A 23,932-nucleotide genomic window follows, 5' to 3' on the forward strand; every position below is an offset into this window, starting at 1 on the left:
TATATATATATATATATATATATAGATTATAACAATGTATAATCCTATGCATAACAATGTTTTGATGTTATAGGATTTCGTGTTTTAATATTATTGTACTTTTAATATTATTTATTGTTTTAATTGTTTTAATGTACAATATTTTGGGCGGGAAATAGGATTTCGTTTTGGAAGATTTTGTTTATATATATATATATATATATATATATATATATAATATATATATATATATATATATATATTTTATAGATATATAAAGTACAATGTATAATCCTAATGCATAACAATGTTTTGATGTTATAGGATTTCGTGTTTTAATATTATTGTACTTTTAATATTATTTTATTGTTTTAATTGTTTTAATGTACAATATTTTGGGCGGGAATAGGATTTCGTTTTGGAGGATTTTGTTTATATATATATATATATATATATATATATATAATATATATATATATAATATATATATATATATATATATATAATAGATTATAAATAGATACAATGTATAATCTATGCATAACAATGTTTTGATGTTATAGGATTTCGTGTTTTAATATTATTGTACTTTTAATATTATTTTATTGTTTTAATTGTTTTAATGTACAATATTTTGGGCGGGAATAGGATTTCGTTTTGGAGGATTTTGTTTATATATATATATATATATATATATATATATAATAATATATATATAATATATATATATATATATATATATATATATATATATATATATATATATATATATATATATATATATATATAGATTATAACAATGTACTAATCCTGATGCATAACAATGTTTTGATGTTATAGGATTTCGTGTTTTAATATTATTGTACTTTTAATATTATTTTATTGTTTTAATTGTTTTAATGTACAATATTTTGGGCGGGAAATAGGATTTCGTTTTGGAGGATTTTGTTTATATATATATATAGATTATAACAATGTACTAATCCTAATGCATAACAATGTTTTGATGTTATAGGATTTCGTGTTTTAATATTATTGTACTTTTAATATTATTTTATTGTTTTAATTGTTTTAATGTACAATATTTTGGACGGGAAATAGGATTTCGTTTTGGAAGATTTTGTTTATATATATATATATATATATATATATATATATATATATAGTTATATAGATATATAGATATAGATTATAACAATGTACTAATCTTAATGCATAACAATGTTTTGATGTTATAGGATTTCGTGTTTTAATATTATTGTACTTTTAATATTATTTTATTGTTTTAATTGTTTTAATGTACAATATTTTGGGCGGGAAATAGGATTTCGTTTTGGAGGATTTTGTTTATATATATATATATATATATATATATATATATATATATATATATTATAACAATTATAAAATGTACTAATCCTAATCCACAACAATGTTTTTATGTTATAGGATTTTGTGTTTTAATATATATTATTGTACTTTTAATAATATTTTATTGTTTTAATTTTTTTAATGTACAATATTTTGGGCGGGAAATAGGATTTCGTTTTGGAGGATTTTGTTTATATATATATATATATATATATATATATATATATATATATATAGATTATAGATTATAGATTATGTTGCAAAGAAATATATATACTGTTTTATTACGACTTGTCATTTTAATTTAGAATTGTATTACGAATAGAAAGTATGGATGAATATATTGTATTAGGAATTGTATTACCATATTTTAATGTACCATTGTAGTATGAATAATAATTATATTATTACTAGTTTTATACGCGTATTGGTTAATGCCCAATGTTTATATTTAAATAAATATTTGAAAGTATATCAATGCAAGATTGTATAAGAGAAGTTTATAGAAATGAGGTTCGAACCTAAGACATTTCTTATAGAAATTAATTGGTAAGTTAAAAGTTAACGGAAGGTTAACGGAGAAGAGAATATTTAACGGAAAACTTAACGGATAATCATAAAAGTAAGGTTAAATTAGGTAATCTATATTAATAATATTAATCTGAATTATCTTAACCATCTATTTGATTAAATAATTCATCTGAACCATCCATTTGATTAAATAATTTGACCGCCATTTTTTCTACCCATTTTAGGCTTAACTTTCTTTGGCTCTTATTAGTATAGTAGATATTTTACAATATTACGCAAACCTTAATAGTATAAGAGTGTTTATGGGGGGCATGGTTGCAAAAATCGCGCCTAGGCGCTAGGCTGCGCCCGGCCGCATCGAGGAAGGCCGAAATCGGCCTCCTCCGCGGCCGGGAGCCTAGGCGGCCGGCAGGCTGGCTTTATTTTATTTTATTTTATTTTATTTTATTGCAAATCTTAAACATTTTAGCTATTAATGTTATAATGCATTAACTAATACTCTAATGATCTAATAAGTAATAACTAATAATTAATAACTTAATAAAATAAAAAGTACTACCCAATAACTAAATTAAACTAATAAGTAATGCACTAATAATTAATAAATAATAACTTAATGAGTGTTAACTATTTAACTATTCAAGTGTAAAGACTTACAATATTAAACACTTTACAATTATTAACACTTAAAATATTTATTAAATTAAAAAAAAAAAAAAACTAGGCGAGCTAGGCGCCTAGCGATTTTTTCAACCTTGATGGCGGGAAGTTAAAATGGATGATTTTTTTCTTATTAATAGTATAGATTACTTTGTAAGGAAGTATATGTACTATTTTATTACAATTAGTAATTTTAATCTAGAATTGTATTATGAATAAGAAAGTATGAAAACAATATATTTTATTAGGAATTGTATTACTATACTTTAATGTATAATTGTAGTACAAATAGAAATTGTATTACCATATTTTACAATATTACGCAAACTTTAACAGGGCGTTTGGTTAGATGGAAGGAATTTAGTGGGAAAAGAATTGCAACTCCATGGGAAAATAATAATGCGGGAATAAAGTGGAGTTTAAATTCCAGTGTTTGGTTTGCAAGAATAAAATTACTAGGAATTTCAATTCTAATGTTTGGTTACATGAAAATTGAGAGAGAGCAAGCAGTATAAAGTCCAAAATGCCATTGTTGTTGTTGTTGTAGTTGTTGTTGTTGTTGTTGTTGTTATTATTATTATTATTATTATTATTATTTATAATTGACAAATTAATTCACAAATTGTTAGAGTTGTTGCATATAAAGAATGAACATTTTGAAGAGTTATGCATATAAAGAATTTAAAGAAAACTAAAGTTGATGTATATAAATAACGCATATAAAGAATGTAAATTTTGAATAGTTGTTGCATATAAAGATTTAAACTAAATGAACATACACAAAGGGAAATCGAAGAATAATACACACTATAATTTAGAAGAGAATGACATGTATCAATTTTAGGTTAAAAAAATGGAGGGGTAATTTTGTCTTAGGACTATCCTTTTTTCTTCCTAAAATCCATGGAATTAAAATCCCATGGGGGGCCATGGGATTCTAATTCCATGAAAATGATGGAATTGCAATCCATGGAATTGTAATTCCCTCCAACCAAACGGAGGAATTTTGTTGCATTTGGAATATAATTAGGTGGAATTAAGTGGCCAGGACTGGAATTGTAATTCTCTCCAACCAAACGCCCTGTTACAATAGTATATAAGAGTGTTTTGGGCGGGAAGTTAAATGGAGGATTTTGTTTTTATTAATAGTATAGATGTCGGTTAGTTTATACAATTGACGTACAATATTTTTTAAAGTTATAAATTTATTTAATATTTTAATGACGATTTTATTAAAGGAAACGTGATATGTCCGGTGTTATATGTTATTTTTCAAGCAGTGCAATGATCCTATCAATGTATTATTAATGATAATGGCCCTGTTTGGTAAATAATCAGCCTATCAGCCAATTTTGGCTCATTTGATCACTATTAGTTGTTTGGTTAATAAGCTTTTTGTAACTTTAAAATACTAAAATTCAAAAGGCTACTCAAAGCAGCCTTTTCAATTAGCTTTTTGAGAAAAAAAAAATTATACCAAACAGCTATCAGCTAACAGCCAATCTATCAAACAACTTTTTGCAATCAGCTAATGTTATTAACAAATCATACCTTTTAACTCAAACAGCCAACCCAATCAGCCAACAGCCACTTACCAAACAGGGCCAATGTGTATGAAAAAATCGACAATACTAACTAACTTAAATCAAATTATTTAAGAATATTAGTTAATTATTACAATTATCCAAACATATATTTTGTATTTTGTATGAAACTTTTACGTATGGATCTATATTGGGCCTTGCATTACGCGCATCGCGCGTACCTCGCTAGTAAATATATGTAGCTGAGATGAGAATTTTGAGATATAGATTTTATCCAATGTAATCACTGTGGCGCAGTTGGAAAGATAAATTTGTGAAAATTGCTTCCTAGATTTTACTCCTTTTTGCTTGAAATATTTTTGAGCAGGGATTTGATTCTATGGATTGATGAGAGCGCGGTATAGGAGATCTTGTAATAGCTATCCCTTGGATTTGTTTTTAGACAAATGTTAAGATTTGGACTTATTAAATTTTATATTCTTTTAAGATACTATGTTTGGATATTTCGGTTCAACCTAGCATCTAGTTACAGTTAGTTTAAATGTGACGGTTTAATCCTCGTAGTCGTTAAAGATTTTATTTATTTTGCAAGTTGGAATATTGCTAGTTTCTAAATAAAATCATTTCTTATTTTGGGAAGTTCTAGTTATAGGAGTTTCTATTTTTTAGTAATACTATTTATAGTAAATTTCGGGAATTGAATTTTGATGGTTTGAAGAGTTTGATAACTTACGGTTTGGAAGAATTTCATGCAATTGACTATTTATTTATTTGGAATTATTTGGCGATTTGATTGATCCTCAACTTCTGAATAAAAATATGACAATTGACTCTATTTGATGCTATATAATGGGTATGGTAAAGCTGTATTAAAAGTTGGAAATCTCAGCACAAAATTAAAATGTTTGTCCTTTGGATTATAGTTGTGGGGTCAGGTTCTAGGCACCAAAATTTATCACCATGTGCTAGTATATGAATTATGATATTATTTTTAACAAAACGAGATTGAGTTGGCCAATCAATATTGTAATGTCAAATGGCCGAATTGATTTGCTATGGATTTGGAGTGCTTTGACAAACATTATTCCATGGAACATGGTCCATATATTTGTGTAAACTATGAATAAAAATTATATTTTTAATATATTAAAAATACATTATTTGAAAGTACATAATTTTTAATATATGATTAAATAATATATATTCAGTGCACAAATAATGTATTTTTAGTATATTAAGAAAGTATATTGTATTTATGGTCCACACAATAATTGTTGGGTTGGAATTTGGACCCAAGTGATTTAAATAAAAGAGTTTTGGGTGCTTAAATTTTGTGCATGGGCTTATCAAGGTGGTGATCTTGATGGACTGTAGATTTGAAATGGAGGAATTGAACCTGCATCATATTCTGGACTGCCTGGGTCGACTGGAATTTGGAATTGCATTTAATTAGCCAGATAGGATTAATAAATTTTACATTTAAAAAAGGAAAAAGGTGCAAATAGGCTCCTAAACATTTCGCGAAAAGTCAATTAGGCTCATAAAAAGGGTCATATACGTAGCCCATAAATTACAAAACAATGAAAAGTATGAAGAAAACGAAAATAAAACTTTCAACTTCAGAGCCGGTGAAGCGTCGATGGTGGTGGACGCTGGTGGGGAGACGAGGGTGGTGGACGCTGGTGGATAGACGGTGGTGGTGGACGCTGGTAGAGTGATAAGGAAGTTTTTCACGCGTCCATCAAGTATCAAATTATAGTATATGGTTTAGATATCGTTCCACTGGAGATGACTTTTGTAATGTTAGGAATTGATGCTATGTGGAGTTAAGCACAAGCTAAAACTACTCTTTTAGAAATTAGGCCTATCGATAATGAGTTGGTGGATATGGTTTAGCAAATAACAAATTAGACAAGTAAAACAAGAGAGCGGGACTTGGTTGGTACAAGCTAAGATGCCAATTATTCTTCTAAGGATTAGGGGATTAAAACAAAGCATATGATAAGTGATATGCACAAAAGTGTCCAAATACTACTCTCGTAGCTATTTGGACTTGCGACCTCACCTTGAACTCCACTCTCGTGGCAATTCAACCCAAAGTTGCCCCAAACAAGAACACAAAGCATAAATTCTCCTTAATACCCGAAATACTCTCGTATTGGGCATCAAGTGTGTGAATGTGTCGCTAGTATACAAGCTCTACTCTCGTAGCAACAAACACACTCCAAATCATGCATATAATAGGGGTCCAACAATTATATACAATTTCACAACAAAACCAATTCACACAACTAACCCTAGAACACCCAAATAATCCCCCTTATACAATTCAACTCATATAGGAATCAATAGAAAGAAATTAAACCAAATCATAGTCCCAAATGGCTTAGCTACTCATAATATAACAATAGATGCAAAATATTAAAGAAGTAATTGAAAGCATAAATGGAAATCAAAGGAAAGAGATGGGTAAGAAAAACTTCTCTATTGAGCATTTGAATCCAATATTTGTTATGTTCTTGATGCTTGGAAGTGAAGAGAAACTAGTAATCTACCATCTATATCTATCTATCTATCTATCTATCTATCTATATATATATAAAGAGACAAGTTTTTGGTAAATAAAAAAATTTTCGTTTTCCCACCCAATTAAAACGCAGCCGTTTTGTTAATTTTTTTTGGGGAATTCGATTGCATTAAATACATTGTCATACATCAGGCTTTGCAGTATGAATGCATTTATCGTCAAAACTTGGGAAATCGAGAATCAAGAAAAAGATTATAGAAGTCTTTCACTCTCACCGGGAATTCAAAACTATTTAATATACATATAGAACTCTTTCACTCTAAGACATCTATTACACACTATATATTACAGGTTAACTATCATTCTCCAAATTTCTGCTTTGCATTTTTGCTTTCGACCATGGGAATGCACTACCTCGCCAATAATTTATCTACCTTCAAGAGCAAAGAGGTTCCTTCCACGGAAAGGCTCTTCTGAAATTAAGAGCAAAGAGGTAGTCTTCCACGAAAAGGTAAGCTTTTTTTTTTTTTTTTTTATCATTAATCTTCATTAATCTGCAAAAATGTAGAAATTTTGATTAGTTTTTATTCTACAAGAGATAAGAACGTAAATCTATATTTCAAATGGTAACTTTTCATATTAACAGGGCACTGTCATATACCAAAAGATATTGTACCCAAATACATTAAAAGTTCATGTCCAGATTTATAGAACAGAAGGGAGACATCTTACAGGATTTAATGATTTGCTTTCTATTCTTATTTTGCCTCGCCGGAGAGGAAGCTTGCCCAGGGAGAACGTCAAGAACCTACTCCACAGTCGTTGCCAGAGCACATAGGAAAGGTATACACTTCTATTTGTAGTTTCTGGTGTTTTTAAAACAAGTTTGTGTTGACTCTTCATCTCAGATCCTATTCATTTTGAAGCTAAGCAAAGCAAAGATAGATCCAGGTAATTTTCATGGCCCTTAATTTTATTTTTTTTTTGGGGCTGCCTTCCAATATGGGAAAAACATTAACTTATTTATGGGATTAAAAAAAGAAGAAAAAGGAATACATATAAAGATTGCATTTACAAGCACGAATCATCAAAGGTTTTCAGTTGCAAGCAAGCAAGTCAAATAGAAGTGTTTTTTTGATCAATGATAATGGTTAATAGATACATAACAATGTTTTTTTTTTCCAAACCTACATGTATATAGTTATGTATGATCATTGAGTAGGGGGACTTACAGAGATGTGTTGAGATCATTGAGTAGGCTTTTAGAATCTTTAAAGAAGGGAGTCTAAACTTCAGCTACAAAAGTAGGGTTGCTTTCATCCTTGAGTCTGACTGAACTGAAAGTCCTTATAAATTGATTAATGGAAGGCCTTCTCGGCTCATTGACTTTTTGCTAGAAGACTCAAGGTATTCTTTTCTACTCTAATTTAAATATCTTTCTGTAATATTAAATAGTGGGATAGGGAAGTGGCAGAGCTGGTTGGTGTGTCAGCAGAAAATCTACTTAAGAAATATGGGGTGTTAAGTGTGGTTCTATTTTTTTTTCTTCTATTCAATTGAGACTTATATATACGGTTCTTAAAATGCTAGGAATATGAGGGTATTCCTCTTGAGTTGCTGCCTCTTACAAACAGGAAAATGCTCTTGAAGATTAAGATGAAGAAGCAGCAGGTTTATAGTCTGCAAGTCCCTGTGATGCTATAGCTAAATTTTGTGGTGATCTTGAGGGTGACGGTGTTGTTGGAGTTGGTTCACCATTAATGGGTGATGAGGGCAGTGTTATGAATACAGATGAGGTAGAACTCCACTTTTCTCTTCTTCTTTTTTTTTTACTTAAACTACACAGATAGTCATATTGAAGCTAAAATGGTCACTTTCTTTGTTTCTTTTTAGGATTTCTTTGCTGGGCATGATGTAGTCAATTTGGGGGATGATTATGAAGATGTAGTTGAGGTGAATGAGGGTCTGCCTGGAAATGGTGGAGATGATTTGGCTGATGTTCCGTTAAGGCAGGAATCTGAAAATGGTTTACAGAATGCTATACCACATTCTGTTAAGAGGTGTCTGTTGGAAGATTTCACTTGTGGTTCCTAAAAAGCGAAGGACTTTGGCCATCAAGGAAGAAGATGTTTAGTTTGTTTGTTTTTACTGGGTGTAAGGTTTCATGTGCTTATTCTACTACTATCTGTTCTAAATTACTCTAAAATCTGTGCCTAGGATATCTGCATTGTGCAGCTATTTAACTAGGCTATTTTGTATCTGGACTGATCCTATGTTATGCATATATGATATATTTTGCAATTCAGTGGAAGTTTACCTCTCAGTTCAACTACTTTGCTTTTCTCTTCCCCACATTGGCTCCTCATTGTTGTATGTCATTATTTGGTGTATAGAGTTCCTCAATTGCATCGCATTGTTGAAGTAGTCTACATTGAAAAAGAAAAAAGATTAAACTGAGAAAAGAAAAATATAGATACATTAGAGTTATCAAAAAATTTAACCAACTGTGGGATTCGACCGAACTTTCAATGTAAGATTCATTTTTAGCTGGCATGCAAATTTTAACTCTTTTCAAAGGCAAGTAGTATACTATTTAGACAAATAGTTATGAGTGCAATTATTTCTAAAGTATAAGCAGTGGGTTTGTCTACAATTAAAAAAGAATGAGAAGATTCAAAAGAGGACACATATGAGCTGAGAGAAGCAGAAGTAAAAACATAAATGCATCACATCTGCCTGAGGACAAAAGTCAAGAAACTTTTCTTATTTCAAGTAGAACAAATTAAAGAGGATGCCCAAAGCTGCTTTAGAAGGTTCAGTTTACATTAAAGAGAATACAATCTCTGGTGACCCACAAAAATGAAGATCGCAGAAATGGATCAGACAGTTAATGTCACAGGTATGGATCCACTCCAAATCACTCAGAATTATGAAATGTCTCATGATCATTAATAACATTTTTTTAATAGAATTGATATAAACAGCAACTTCAGATATATACTAAGGTATGCTAGCATTTTAGTCAAGTTACAGAATACTTGATTTCAAGTTACAGAACAACAATTAAAATATCAGAAATTTGTTTCTTTCCCAATAAAAGGGAATTGCTACCTAGCATAAGTCTAACAAGTAGTAATTATTTACAGAGGCTAATCAATGCTTTAATATGGTAATAAAATGGGATTCTCTAACATTGAGAAACAAATATTGCTCCATATTCACTTACAAATTTCATGACATATAAATTTGCTCATCTCCAAAAGCTAAATATTACATACACTGACATAGTAACGACACAGATTTGATTATTTAGGTAAATAAATCTAAAATTATTACAGTCAAATGCTTATCTTCCTTTCGTTGTTGTGTTTTTCTTTTTGGATTCGAAATCCTTGTGCGTTTTTTGCAAATACATATCCTGTCAATTTATCTACAAAATTGATTAAGAAATCTGTTAGGGTTTATCCGAAATTAGGTCAGATTACATAGATAGATTGTAAAAATGCAAAATAAACAATATGTTACCTGAGGGGTGGTATCTTTCATAATCTACGATTGAAGACGTACTCTATTTCTGCCGCGAACTGTTTGTTGTCGAAGCCTTGGATTCATCTGTGTAGTGGTTTTAATCGGTAGAAATGAACGAATCTCGGTGAATTTTAGTCAACTTTGCTTCAAGCGTAGGTTTGATTTGGTGTTTGGGTGAAAGAATTGGCATGGTTTCCATTTGTGGTCTGGGGCGAGGGTTTCAGACAGGAGAAGCGAAGGAGATGACGGGGAAGTAGGAAGGGTTGTCTGGGTTTGTCTGGGTGGGTTTGGGTTTTTATATTGGGACTTAATGGGTCGGGTATGGGTAATTCATATTGGGTTAGTTGTTTGGGCTTTCTATATTTATATATATGTAAATTGCTGAATTGGGCTGGTTTGGCCTGATTTAGTTAGTATAAATATATCTACATATATTATTAGAATAATTATTAATATATGCTATTATATTGGGTAAAGAAATTAGTATTATTAAATATTGAATTTATGAATCTAATTTTATATTGTATAGTTCAATTAATAATTTAATGAATTTAGTTTTAATAATAGATTCGTTGTGTAATTTTTAAAAAATCTTTCAACCATTGGCTTGCTAATTTTATTTATTTTTAGTAATGGAATTAGTGTTAGTAATATTTTTAAATTTAGTTTATATGCTCCTATAAAGATAATATCGTTTATTATTTTTAATAATAACTCATCTTAAACATGAATTTTTATTTTAATTATAGATATTTATGGTCATAATTTTATCATTGGAAATGAACATAATTATTAAATAACCAAAAACATATCAATAAATGAGCATCATATATATGTAATCTTATTATTGAATTGAAACTTAAAATAATAAACGACATATTTCTTTTTTTGTTTATTAATTTAATAACAATCATAAATTGTAACGATACAATGTAATATTTCTATTTCAGAATAATCAGTGTTTGTACACGGACAGTTATACGTAGCAGCATATAGAGTCAATAATTCTAAGGGACCCAAGTTTATGATTTGTAATGAGAGAGTACTGCTAAGTTGACTTGNCAAGTAGAACAAATTAAAGAGGATGCCCAAAGCTGCTTTAGAAGGTTCAGTTTACATTAAAGAGAATACAATCTCTGGTGACCCACAAAAATGAAGATCGCAGAAATGGATCAGACAGTTAATGTCACAGGTATGGATCCACTCCAAATCACTCAGAATTATGAAATGTCTCATGATCATTAATAACATTTTTTTAATAGAATTGATATAAACAGCAACTTCAGATATATACTAAGGTATGCTAGCATTTTAGTCAAGTTACAGAATACTTGATTTCAAGTTACAGAACAACAATTAAAATATCAGAAATTTGTTTCTTTCCCAATAAAAGGGAATTGCTACCTAGCATAAGTCTAACAAGTAGTAATTATTTACAGAGGCTAATCAATGCTTTAATATGGTAATAAAATGGGATTCTCTAACATTGAGAAACAAATATTGCTCCATATTCACTTACAAATTTCATGACATATAAATTTGCTCATCTCCAAAAGCTAAATATTACATACACTGACATAGTAACGACACAGATTTGATTATTTAGGTAAATAAATCTAAAATTATTACAGTCAAATGCTTATCTTCCTTTCGTTGTTGTGTTTTTCTTTTTGGATTCGAAATCCTTGTGCGTTTTTTGCAAATACATATCCTGTCAATTTATCTACAAAATTGATTAAGAAATCTGTTAGGGTTTATCCGAAATTAGGTCAGATTACATAGATAGATTGTAAAAATGCAAAATAAACAATATGTTACCTGAGGGGTGGTATCTTTCATAATCTACGATTGAAGACGTACTCTATTTCTGCCGCGAACTGTTTGTTGTCGAAGCCTTGGATTCATCTGTGTAGTGGTTTTAATCGGTAGAAATGAACGAATCTCGGTGAATTTTAGTCAACTTTGCTTCAAGCGTAGGTTTGATTTGGTGTTTGGGTGAAAGAATTGGCATGGTTTCCATTTGTGGTCTGGGGCGAGGGTTTCAGACAGGAGAAGCGAAGGAGATGACGGGGAAGTAGGAAGGGTTGTCTGGGTTTGTCTGGGTGGGTTTGGGTTTTTATATTGGGACTTAATGGGTCGGGTATGGGTAATTCATATTGGGTTAGTTGTTTGGGCTTTCTATATTTATATATATGTAAATTGCTGAATTGGGCTGGTTTGGCCTGATTTAGTTAGTATAAATATATCTACATATATTATTAGAATAATTATTAATATATGCTATTATATTGGGTAAAGAAATTAGTATTATTAAATATTGAATTTATGAATCTAATTTTATATTGTATAGTTCAATTAATAATTTAATGAATTTAGTTTTAATAATAGATTCGTTGTGTAATTTTTAAAAAATCTTTCAACCATTGGCTTGCTAATTTTATTTATTTTTAGTAATGGAATTAGTGTTAGTAATATTTTTAAATTTAGTTTATATGCTCCTATAAAGATAATATCGTTTATTATTTTTAATAATAACTCATCTTAAACATGAATTTTTATTTTAATTATAGATATTTATGGTCATAATTTTATCATTGGAAATGAACATAATTATTAAATAACCAAAAACATATCAATAAATGAGCATCATATATATGTAATCTTATTATTGAATTGAAACTTAAAATAATAAACGACATATTTCTTTTTTTGTTTATTAATTTAATAACAATCATAAATTGTAACGATACAATGTAATATTTCTATTTCAGAATAATCAGTGTTTGTACACGGACAGTTATACGTAGCAGCATATAGAGTCAATAATTCTAAGGGACCCAAGTTTATGATTTGTAATGAGAGAGTACTGCNGTAAATAAAATATTTTACTCATTTTATTTTAATGTTCTACTAACATTACTTATTAACAAATACAAATACATTCATATAATACAATTGACATCTATTCATAACAAAAATATAAAATTTAAGTCCGTGCATCGCACGGGGAAATTGCTAGTATTCTAAGCAAACCCTAGCTAAGAAGTGAAAAGAAAATGAAAGATATGTTTTTGGGTGGAAGAAATCCCCTTTTAAAGAGTAGGTGTGGCCACGCCCGTGGCCAAACCCATGGCCAGAAATGGTGAGCTTACTGCCCAGTGGCCACGGGTAGGCAGTGTGCACTCTACGCACATTGTCAGTCTTCTAGGCTATTTTTCACCCTTGAATCCTTTGAATTAGCGTTTGCGGTCTTCACGAAAGTTGTAGCCCTTCAAGTTAGCTTTCCAAGACTTAAAAATAACTTGATTTGGATAATCCTATGCGAAGATATGACCCAAAACCCGAGCAGTGGACGAGTGGTGCAAGAATTTCAACTTCTTGCTCTTTTGCTCCACTTTTGACTTTGTTTGTCCAAATGACCAAGAACATTGAAGGCACCAAATTTTGGCTCTCTAAGAGGTGTTTCTTCCATCTTCATAGCTTCTTATTGGCTCCCATTGACTCTACATGCCTCCGAAATACTCAAAAATTCATCAATTCATCTAAATTATCAAGAATTACACCTAAACACAAATGAATCAAATGTGGAACATTTTGCGTAAAATTATTAAAAAAAATGAAAAGGAAAATAAGCTTAAATGCAAGGTGAAACATGAACATTTTAGCATTTATCATGGAGCGACAGTGGTGTTGCAATTAGGAGACATGCGAAGCGATGAAGATCAGCATGAAAAGGTGTTGTCATGGTGTCGATTCTAATGTGCGATTAGGGCTCAGAGTATTATTTACTCATTTAGGGCTTTAATTTTTTTTTATTTTTTTTATTTATGCTTATGTGGCAAGTAGGAGGCATTATCGACTCTGACCGGATAAGTAATCGGGTAATTCGATCAAACGATTCAAAATCGAGGGTTCATGTATTCAATTGCACTTTTAAAAAGTTCGTGGCCTAATTGACTTTTTGAGAAATGTTTACGTTTTTCTCCCAAAAAAAAAAAAAAAGTTGGAGGAACCAAAGTACGAATTTGCACTGCGGTTTGCAAAGTACCATTTTGATGCCCTCTTCATCTGCTATTTATCTACTGCTAAGGTTGTGGAGAATCGCTATCTCTCAGATAGATTTTGATGTCGTCTATGTTCCATTTCATTTAAGATCCCCTAAATGGGTTCTACCGATGAGGAATAGAAGTCTGAAACCGACGCATCGCCCTGTCTCAAACTCTGCAATTGGCCAAGGAGACGGAAGGCAGGAGCACGAGTTGATGATCCCAGAGATTGCTCGATCGACAACCACAACAGGCGCGCCGTCGATCGTCCAAGGCATGGTCTCCTCCGACAGTGAGGAGATCAAAAGAGAGAGGATTGCCTGGTCTTGGCAAAGCCAGGCAGCAAGAACCTCTGGCGAAGCAGGCGACGCGACTCCACCAGCAGCAACTGCCGTCGGCGACGGGAGAAGAGGGCATTCCAGTGAACCGTCCACATACCCTAGTAGCCCTTGACCACAGAGAAAGGGGACCATTTGTGTACGTCAAAAAGGTAGTTACTGGAATTGAGTTTAATGGACACAAAATCTTGAATTCATTATTCCATTCAGAAACCAGGAGAGGGAGAGGTTACTGGACCAATAGATCTTGACAAGACAACTACTACTTTGGAACCTAATGGCGCCAGTGGTGGTGGTCTATATATTCCTGGGAAGGATCGTGTTGTTTTTAGACCTCCAGAGCTGAAATCACTTCTTGGTATGTCTTTTCTTCTGTTAATTTGTATGTGTTTAAAGTTTTTTTTTTTTGACTCAAGAAAGTCATTCTTTTTAGGATTTTATTTTAGTATTCTTGAAATCGGTTTATCTTCTACTTTATGCTTTCTTAAAAGTGTACTCTTATGTTTTATATGCATGTTATAAGATGTTTGGTCAAATGGTCACTTGACGATACCAAGTTTGGCTTTGTTATTGGGATTAGTTGGTGGTTCTTTACTATGCGTATATCCTACTTATTTGTTGTTTTTAGATGCAATCTTGGCAGCATGGAATTTTATTAAGTGAAGTGCAAAAAAGAGGAGGATCTACGATAGAGAATTCATTTAAAATTTCTGAATGAAAGAGTAGCTTCTGTTGTGTCAGCTATACATGAAATGAAAAGACTTCTAAAACAGGAATGAAAAAACAGCGGCTATGCCTCGTCCTCGTCCTCGGGTGTAATATCTATTGATATTATACTTCGTTCAACGAGTTTCCATTCGTCTTCCCCTATCTCCTCAACAGTCTCTGAATGAATGTCGGCAACACTTTCCCAAGACCCTGCACTAATCTCCTTAACACGGTGCAGAATGAATTTGTATCCATTAAAGTAGGATTCCAAATACACCCCAGTGTCAATAAAGGTATTATGGAGCACTCCTTCTATGTCCACCATAGAGGAGTGGCATGCCCTTATTAAATCACAAAATGTCTGCTTAGTATTGTCACAATATCTTTTCAATAAAAATGATGATCTCACCGTTTTATGAAGATTAAGTCTGATGGGGATATAACGCCCATCAGATTTCTCAACCATTTCAATCTTTGTCAGCTGTCCCCAAAAACCACTCCAACTCAGAATTAGGGGATTTAAACAAATGGGCATCTCTTCGGTTTCCCAGATGTATGCCGCAGTAAAATCTGGCCATGGCCAGACTATATTGGGATATCTCTTGGGTTCTTCCAAATTTTGAACCCAGAGCTTCTCGATAAAGTTGCCTTGGAACCTAGATTTCCAAGGGTCAAGTCTATATTTTCCTTTGTAAACCTGTTGGATCTTTTTAGCCAAGTTAATATAATGATCACTGCGGCATACAGTAATCTTTGACACAATTACCTCCTCATCCCCCTCTACAATTACCAATGGGACCTTTTTAAAATCTTTATTCCCTTCTTGGCCATGCTGATTCAAGTTTTCTTCTATATTAAAGTCCCCTAACTCCTCTGAAATCAATTCAGCTTCTAGGCTTGTTCTTCCTTGTCCTTCTTCCAAATTCCCTTCTTCTTCCAACTTCCTTGCTTCCTCTTAATTAAGAGGAACAACAACAATAAAGGCCATTAAAGGGGTATACCAATGTGACAATGCTTTCAGATTTAACATTGTCATATGCCACAAATTAAAAACCAAACTCATGAAACAACAATTTTCTAGTTTGATAGAACTAATTTATTTAGTTGCAGGTGATTAGTAGAAAACATACCAGTGTGTGATGTAGGCCCAGCCACCTGCTCCTCAATGCCTACCCAACTGTTTCAAGATAATTGGATGTTTTATTAGCCTTGTTAATCAAACCCGACATTAAAAAAAAATGACATCCCGATCTTATTTTAGCCTCGTTAACCAAACTCGAAATGAAAAATAATTAAAAATAAATACAAGATGCTAGAGAAGTTGAATAAACAAAAAGTTTAACAATCATTATTCTACTATTTAATACTTCAATCAACAAAAAGATATAGCAAAACAATCCAGCTTCAGGATTCAGCTTTGTCAGGTTGGAAAATTGGCTGGCACAAAACAGGTTTCTAGAACAGGAAGGGTGAAATAGCCAATAAGGCGAAGAGTGATGTCCCTTTGTGGAGTGGAAAAGTAAAATTAAAAAGCAGAACAAAAAAATCTGATTTAACAAAAGAGAGTGAAAAGTGAATATAATGTTTGCTAAATCAAGTTGGACCAATGACTTACTTTACTGTCACGATCTTGAACACCTAAGCAGTTCCAATGCAGTGAAGGACCACCACAGCATCTCCTACCTTACATAATCCTATTGCTTTGGCTTGTCGCAGGGAGAACATGATTGCCTCCTCTGTCAACTCTTCGTGGGATGCCCTTGCAGATCCTGCAAACAGGACTGGTGGAACTAGTCCCCTAAAAACAAGGCTATGCCTTGCTGGGTACTCCTCGCTACATGACCTGCCAAAGGAGTCGGTCTTGATCTCAGGGATAACGACTGACAATGTAGGCATTCTTGGCCTGTATTTGGCTACCAGCTTTGCAGTACTTCCTCCTCGGGTCAGAACAATTATTAGAGAGGCATTAGAAGAGTTAGCTGTTTGGACAGCAGAAGATGCAAGGATCTCTAGTGAGCTAATAGGAACTGGTGCGTCTGCCATCATTCTTTCGAACACATCTCCATAATCAATTGTGCTCTCTGCTTCTATGCAAATCTTGGCCATCGTACTCACTGCAAGATCTGGATAAGCCCCTTCAGCTGTTACACCACTAAGCATCACACAGTCTGTCCCATTAAAAACGGCATTGGCAACATCTTTTTCTTCTTGAGAAGTTGGCCTTGGAGACTTGATCATCGATTCCAACATCTTGGTTGCCGTGACAACAGGCTTCCCCTGGATGTTGCATTTGTAAATCATTTCTTTCTGAGGCACCATAAGTGCATCAGAGTTGGTAAGAATGTCATCAAAATTTGCTACACCTTGTTGGTTTTCAACCTAGAGTCAATATAAACATTTGTTAATGCAAGACTTATGTAAACAAAAATCAGAGCAAGAATGGAGAATTTCGATAAATAATACTCATGTAAATAAAAGGTGAACCTCATGATCAACAAGTGCATACTTCTGGTATGCTTATAGACTATTTAAGGCAATAATACAAAAACTTTGAAATTCCTCTATGATCAGGATAATCATTGAAAGAGTTGATGGAAGCAAACCTTTGACATAAGAATGATATTCTTTGCATGTGGACCCAGCAGCTTCCGGACTTCAACAAGATCTGAGCCCTTGCGAACAAAGGATAAGGCAATCATGTCAATTTGGTTAGGTACCCCCCATTTTAAGATGTCATCCTTATCTTTATCTGTCAAGGTTGGAAGATCCAGAACAACCACATTCTTTCTCTCACCAAGAACAGCAGTGTTCTCACATCGGCATCTCACAAGACCATTCATTTTATCGCATGACAAAACAGTAAAGGATATGGTGCCATCTGCACACTGTATAACACTCTGAGGCTTGACATCCTCAGCCAACTTTTTGTAGCTCATGCAGATCATATTCTCATCACCCTTGATGCTGTAATCAGTGGAGATAGTAATCTCTTGACCCTGTTCTAGTTGGATGGGCTTGTTGTCTTTCAAAAACCCTGTTCGAATTTCTAGACCCTACAACACAAAACAAACAGAACTCACAAATAAGGTTCAATGCTATATCCCCCCAGTTATAGAATTTACAAACAATGGGCATGCCTTAATCACTGTTCAGACACATTCAGATAATCATTTGATCAGATCAACATTTACATCATTTGAATTATGATCACACTTGACATACCCATAATAGCAGTTCTTTTTATAGAGTGTAAAGGATGGAATATTGAAATTAAGTATAGAATTATACAAAATCAATTTAAATCAATGGTAAGGCAATAAGCCTTAACCCCAAGCTAGTTGAGGTCAGCTAGATGAACTCTATTCTCTATCCAGTTCTCATAATGCTAAACCTGCCATGTGCCATTGAGCTATTACAGAATAACGTGTATCTTAAATTTCTGCTCACCTCTTTCTCTCCTCCTGGACTACCATGTTTATTACTCTTCTTACAAACAAAGAATCATTTATGTTGGCATCTACAACTCTATCCTTGAGTTGCAAAAGTTTGCACTCAGGAAAAACTGTGGAAAGCCACAATTGCCAGCAGAATAACAATAGAATTTGTTTTTGAGATAGGGATATAATCATCATCTTCAAGGGGCAGTCTATTGGAATGTTTACCATTAAAACAAATAATAACCGCTTAATTAAGTGATTTTCTCTCTAGGTAAAAGTTGAATACATTTTTCTCCATGAAGGAGCAAATATGTAGAAAAAGTGCAGATTGGCCGATCATTTTAAGAGCACTTAAATTTTATGTGAATAAGATAACTCATCTTTGGTAGAATTACCTAACCCCAAAAAAAAAATTATGTAAACTGGAAATCATAAGAAGCAATAAATAAGTATTAGATAATCCATAGCAGGTCAGTTAGCTCCGTATATATATTTTTTTAGTAGTTTCTGCTTTCAATCGAGTAATAAACTCGCGTAATAGGAAGAAACACATCTTCTCCTGTTCTTTCTCCCATAGGAAAAGAGTCAAAGCACAAAGTAATCAAAGTGCTCTAAATTCCAAAAAGCAGCTCCAAACCGATTAAACACCATACAAGTAAGAAATGAACCAAAGATCAAATCAATAACGGTATGGAACGATATGCTCAGCAAGTGGAACAAAAATCAAACACCTAACGCGCACAAATTAACAACCACCGATCCACCAACCAGAGTCAACACAGAGTAAACATACGTATGTATTATACCTTAGTGTCGAGCATGACGGCGCAAGGAATGCCCGTGTTCTCCCTACCCTGACGGAGATTGTCGAGGGTCTCCTGGTGGTACTCGTGAGATCCGTGGGAAAAGTTGAAGCGCGCCACGTTCATCCCGGCACGGAGCAGCTTCTCGACCATCGGCACCGACCGGGACGCCGGCCCCAGCGTGCAGACAATCTTGGTTAAGGGGCGCATCGCCGGACCGGCCGCACCGTCGTTCGCGCTCATCGTCGTCATTTCTCCCTCCGACCGATCGGCGACTGAGAGTTGAAAAACTAGCGAAGATTCTGTAGAAAGAGGGAGAGAAAGGAGGCGTGATGCTTGTCGAAGCTTTAGATTACCGCTGTGTATATATATATATATTGTTTTTAGTCCTCAACTATAATATATGTATCAATTTTGGTCCTTGACTATTAAAAATTTCAAATTAGGTGCATGACTATTCAATTTGTATCACTTTTGGTCCTTGACTATTAAAAATTTCAAATTAGGTGCATGACTATTCAATTTGTATCACATTTGGTCCTTGACTATTAACATTTTCAAATTAGGTGCATGACTATTTATTTTGTATCACATTTGGTCCTGCCGTTAAATTTTCAGACCAAATTTCCGGCGAAGTAAGCGGTGACCGACTAACTTAAAAATAAAAAATAATAATAAAAAAAAATAGAAAACGCCGGTCACCCCCGATGATTTCGCCGGAAAATTTAACGGCATGACCAAATGTGATACAAAATGAATAGTCATGCACCTAATTTGAAAATGTTAATAGTCAAGGACCAAAAGTGATACAAATTGAATAGTCATGCACCTAATTTGAAAATGTTAATAGTCAAGGACCAAAAGTGATACAAATTGAATAGTCATGGACCTAATTTGAAATTTTTAATAGTCAAGAACCAAAATTGATACATGTATTATAGTTGAGGGACTAAATATGATATTTTCTCTTCCCATTATATAGAAAGAAAAAAAAAATCTCCTAATTTTCTTTTTGTTTTATTTTATTTTTTTTCTGAAGAACAGTGGTCCATGGGAGTGAAAGACCGAAAGACCATTCATTACTCCTGCCTTCACCCCTTCGTGGAATCGTGGGACACAAGGCATTTCTCATTTCTATTTCTTCTTTTTTTGTTTCCTTACTATTATTACATAAACATTATTTTTACTCTTTAATTTACTTTTTGTGTTTTTTTTTAAAAGAAATTCATTAATCAAATCCTATCAAGCTTCAAACTATCAAAAATGATAGGAGGCGAAACATTGAACCAAACAATACATTCAGACAAGAAACAAAATGCTTTAACAAATACATAAGCAATGATGTTTGGTGGTTGCGCCTCTCTCTAGTTAAACAAGCTCTTGGATCTCTTAACAATGGTTAGAGGAGAAAAAGACGCATTTTAATTTGCCAAAGCTTTTTTCCTTAGGAAGAATGTCCATAAGTTGATAGAGTTGACATCCCTTACTTTCATCGCAAAGGCCCACTGGTGGTAGAATAACACTCATCGTGAATGTTGGAATAACTTGAATTATTGAATTATTACCGATTTTTTAGAGGAATATGTTGTTCCAACTATTTACTCTGGTGAAAATTTTATCTTTAACAAATCCCAAAATTTATCTATTCCTTCTTCTTATCAAGGAAGGGGACCAAGATATTTGCCACCTCCAATCCCTCTTTGAACAACCAGTATCTTTGTCATGCCCATTTGATCCTCCTCTTTAATATTGGTACTAAAAATTAGAGAAGATTTGTCAAAATTGATGGCTTGGCCGGCCAGAAGCCATAGCATGCTCAGTGAGAATGTCTCTAACCACATAACTTGCACATTAGTGTCTTGAAAAAAATCAGTAATAGTCATTAGCAAACAACAAATGAGAATTTGCATGAGCCCACTTAGCAATTTTGACCCATTGAATATTGACAATTCTTTTTTGTTCAAAAATCATTGCGCTAAGCCTCTACGGAGCTATGATGAACATATACGAGGATAAAGGGTTTCCATGTCTCAACCTCCTTTTAGAGGAAAATAGGTCCGAGTTCTGCACCATTAGACAGAACCGGGAGCTCCACTGTAAGAATGCAACTCCAGACCATGGATACCCATTGCGTACAGAACCCCATCCTCAATAACACCTCTTCCAAATAACCCCATTCAATCTGATCGTAGGTTTTACTCATATCTAGCTTTAGGGCCCCGAAGCTAGCTTTCCCCTGTTGCTTCCTCTTCAAATAATAATTAACCTCGAAGGCTAGCATGATGTTTATCAGTAACTAAAACGATTCGAGATAAATGCACTTTGTGCTTCATATATGAGTTTGCTCAATAGGCTAGGGGTTTGAGACAGTTTGCAATAATCTTAGGCAAGATTTTATAAAGAACATTGCACAATGCGATTATCCGTAGTCAGTCACCATTTCAAGCTTGAATTTCTTAGGGATGAGGACCAAATGCATTCTATTAACTCCATTTGGCATAACCCTCTTTATTAATAAATTGATCACAAAAATAGACAACGTCAGGCCCCACCAAATCCTCATTCGTGAGACGGGTCGAATTTTCATAAGTATTACACTTTCCATTATAAGTTTTACAATTTTCGTTATAAGTAACTTTTTAACCTCTAGTATTACATTTTAATTTAAAAGTATTACAGTTTTCATCAAAAAAGTATCACATTTACCTCATAAGTATTACACTTTTCTCTTCATAAGTAACAATCAATCAATTTATCCCTGATTAGTATTACATTTTATCTCATAAGTAACTGTTCAACGCCTAGATGTTACATTTTGATTAAATATTATATTTTCTATCAAAAGTATTACATTTTTACTTATAGCAAACAACTTGGGGGTTTGGTTCCTCCTTGTGGTCATTTGCCGGCTAGGGTCACAAACCCCAACTGAGAACGTGCGGACAAATCCAAATCATTGATCTAGTAAATCTAATTGTTGAAAATAAATAAAAATCTGTTATGAAAATGACTCCGCTCATTTTTTACTTAATTTCTCATCCATCAAATCTTACAAATCAATGGTTTAAATTTGTCCACAAGTTCTCACTTGGGGAGTGGTTCTCATATAATTAGAAATATATATATATATATATATATATATATATATATATATATATATATATATATATATATATATATATATAAAGGCACCGATGCCGATAGCTTTTAAAAGTTTCTATCTAGAAACTGACAGCATCGATTAGAGACCATTGAAAGGGAAGAGAGAAGAGGAAAAAAGAGATAAAAAATGTTGACAACAAAAAAAATGAGTAAATACCCAAAATGGTCCCTCGACTATAGCATAATTTACAAATTGGTCCTCGACTTATGATTTTAACCAATAACATCCTTAACTTTCGATTTTTGACCCAATTTGGTCCTCCGTTAGTATGCCCGTTTGTTGACCGTGAGATCCGAGGATAGAGTAGTAATTTCACTCCTTTATGTTTTTGGCGACGAACCGGTTCATATGCGAAATCTGCAACAAGGGTTTCCAGAGGGACCAGAACCTGCAGCTTCACAGGAGAGGGCACAACCTGCCATGGAAGCTGAAGCAAAGGAACAACAAGGAGGTGATCAAGAAGAAGGTGTATATATGCCCGGAGAAGAGCTGCGTTCACCATGACCCGTCTCGAGCTCTCGGGGACCTCACTGGGATCAAGAAACACTTCAGTAGAAAGCATGGGGAGAAGAAATGGAGGTGTGATAAGTAGTGCTCCAAGAAGTATGCTGTCCAGTCTGATAGGAAAGACAACTTTATTACACATAGGGCGTTTTGTGATGCATTAGCGGAGGAGAGTGCGAGGTTTACTACTTCTGTCCCGAATCTCAACTTCCGTAACGAATTGCTGTCCGCCGGGAATCCCGGATTCGGATCTCACGTTTTCCGGCCGCCGCAGAACGAGCTGATGGTGGGTGTGGACGCGGCGGGGAATCATCATCAGCTCGGTCTCGATGGGCATAAGTCGCGGCTGCCGCTTTGGCTGGACGCCAATAACGCCAACGAGTTCGCAGGCAGCGGCAGCTTAGCTCACGAGCTCCTACAAATAGCGGCGCCGCCGACTAATATGCTGGGTTTGTCTTCGCAGAACCACTGGTTTCACGGCAGCGGCAGCGCGTCTTCGTCGTCGCTACCGCCGGTGATGAAGGAGGAGGACGACGGGAAGATAAGCTCCATGTTCTACGAAGCGGCGGCGGCGGGAACCGTGCCACCCTCCTATAATTAGCGAACAGGTGAAGTCCAATGGCGGGAAGCTTGTGAAATTACTACTCTGTCCTCAGATCTCACGGTCAACAAACGGGCATACAAACGGAGGACCAAATTGGGTCAAAAATCGAAAGTTAAGGATGTTATTGGTTAAAATCCGATGACCAATTTGTGAATTATGCTATAGTCGATGGCAATGTTGAAAAAGACG

General features: G+C 33.6%; 2 protein-coding genes and 1 long non-coding RNA gene across 5 annotated transcripts; 1 reads left to right on the forward strand and 2 right to left on the reverse strand.

Moving 5' to 3' along the window:
- Positions 1 to 6,845: 6,845 nt before the first annotated feature.
- Positions 6,846 to 12,225, reverse strand: LOC116004373. 3 transcript variants are annotated; one of them, XR_004094786.1, is made up of 4 exons: positions 11,959 to 12,225; positions 11,770 to 11,863; positions 7,345 to 9,038; positions 6,846 to 7,166 (listed from the first exon to the last, which is right to left on the reverse strand). It is a non-coding gene; the product is annotated as an uncharacterized LOC116004373 (long non-coding RNA). The 3 variants fall into 3 exon arrangements; XR_004094785.1 differs by lacking the exons at positions 11,770 to 11,863; positions 11,959 to 12,225 and adding exons at positions 9,949 to 10,042; positions 10,138 to 10,409; XR_004094787.1 differs by lacking the exons at positions 11,770 to 11,863; positions 11,959 to 12,225 and adding an exon at positions 10,138 to 10,409.
- A 2,979-nt stretch (positions 12,226 to 15,204) lies between these two features.
- Positions 15,205 to 19,810, reverse strand: LOC116005307 (pyruvate kinase, cytosolic isozyme-like). Its single transcript, XM_031245577.1, has 5 exons — positions 19,476 to 19,810; positions 17,836 to 18,285; positions 16,848 to 17,611; positions 16,363 to 16,409; positions 15,205 to 16,186 (listed from the first exon to the last, which is right to left on the reverse strand). Exons 1-3 carry the CDS (start codon positions 19,722 to 19,724, stop codon positions 16,871 to 16,873), a joined length of 1,440 nt encoding a protein of 479 aa, XP_031101437.1. The 5' UTR covers positions 19,725 to 19,810; the 3' UTR covers positions 15,205 to 16,186; positions 16,363 to 16,409; positions 16,848 to 16,870.
- Positions 19,811 to 22,957: 3,147 nt separating this feature from the next.
- LOC116003867 (protein indeterminate-domain 11-like) lies at positions 22,958 to 23,740 on the forward strand. Its single transcript, XM_031243808.1, has 2 exons — positions 22,958 to 23,214; positions 23,284 to 23,740. Exons 1-2 carry the CDS (start codon positions 22,958 to 22,960, stop codon positions 23,738 to 23,740), a joined length of 714 nt encoding a protein of 237 aa, XP_031099668.1.
- Positions 23,741 to 23,932: the final 192 nt, after the last annotated feature.

The sequence above is a fragment of the Ipomoea triloba genome, chromosome 14 (genome assembly GCF_003576645.1).
Source record: "Ipomoea triloba cultivar NCNSP0323 chromosome 14, ASM357664v1".
Taxonomy (NCBI): Eukaryota; Viridiplantae; Streptophyta; class Magnoliopsida; order Solanales; family Convolvulaceae; genus Ipomoea; species Ipomoea triloba.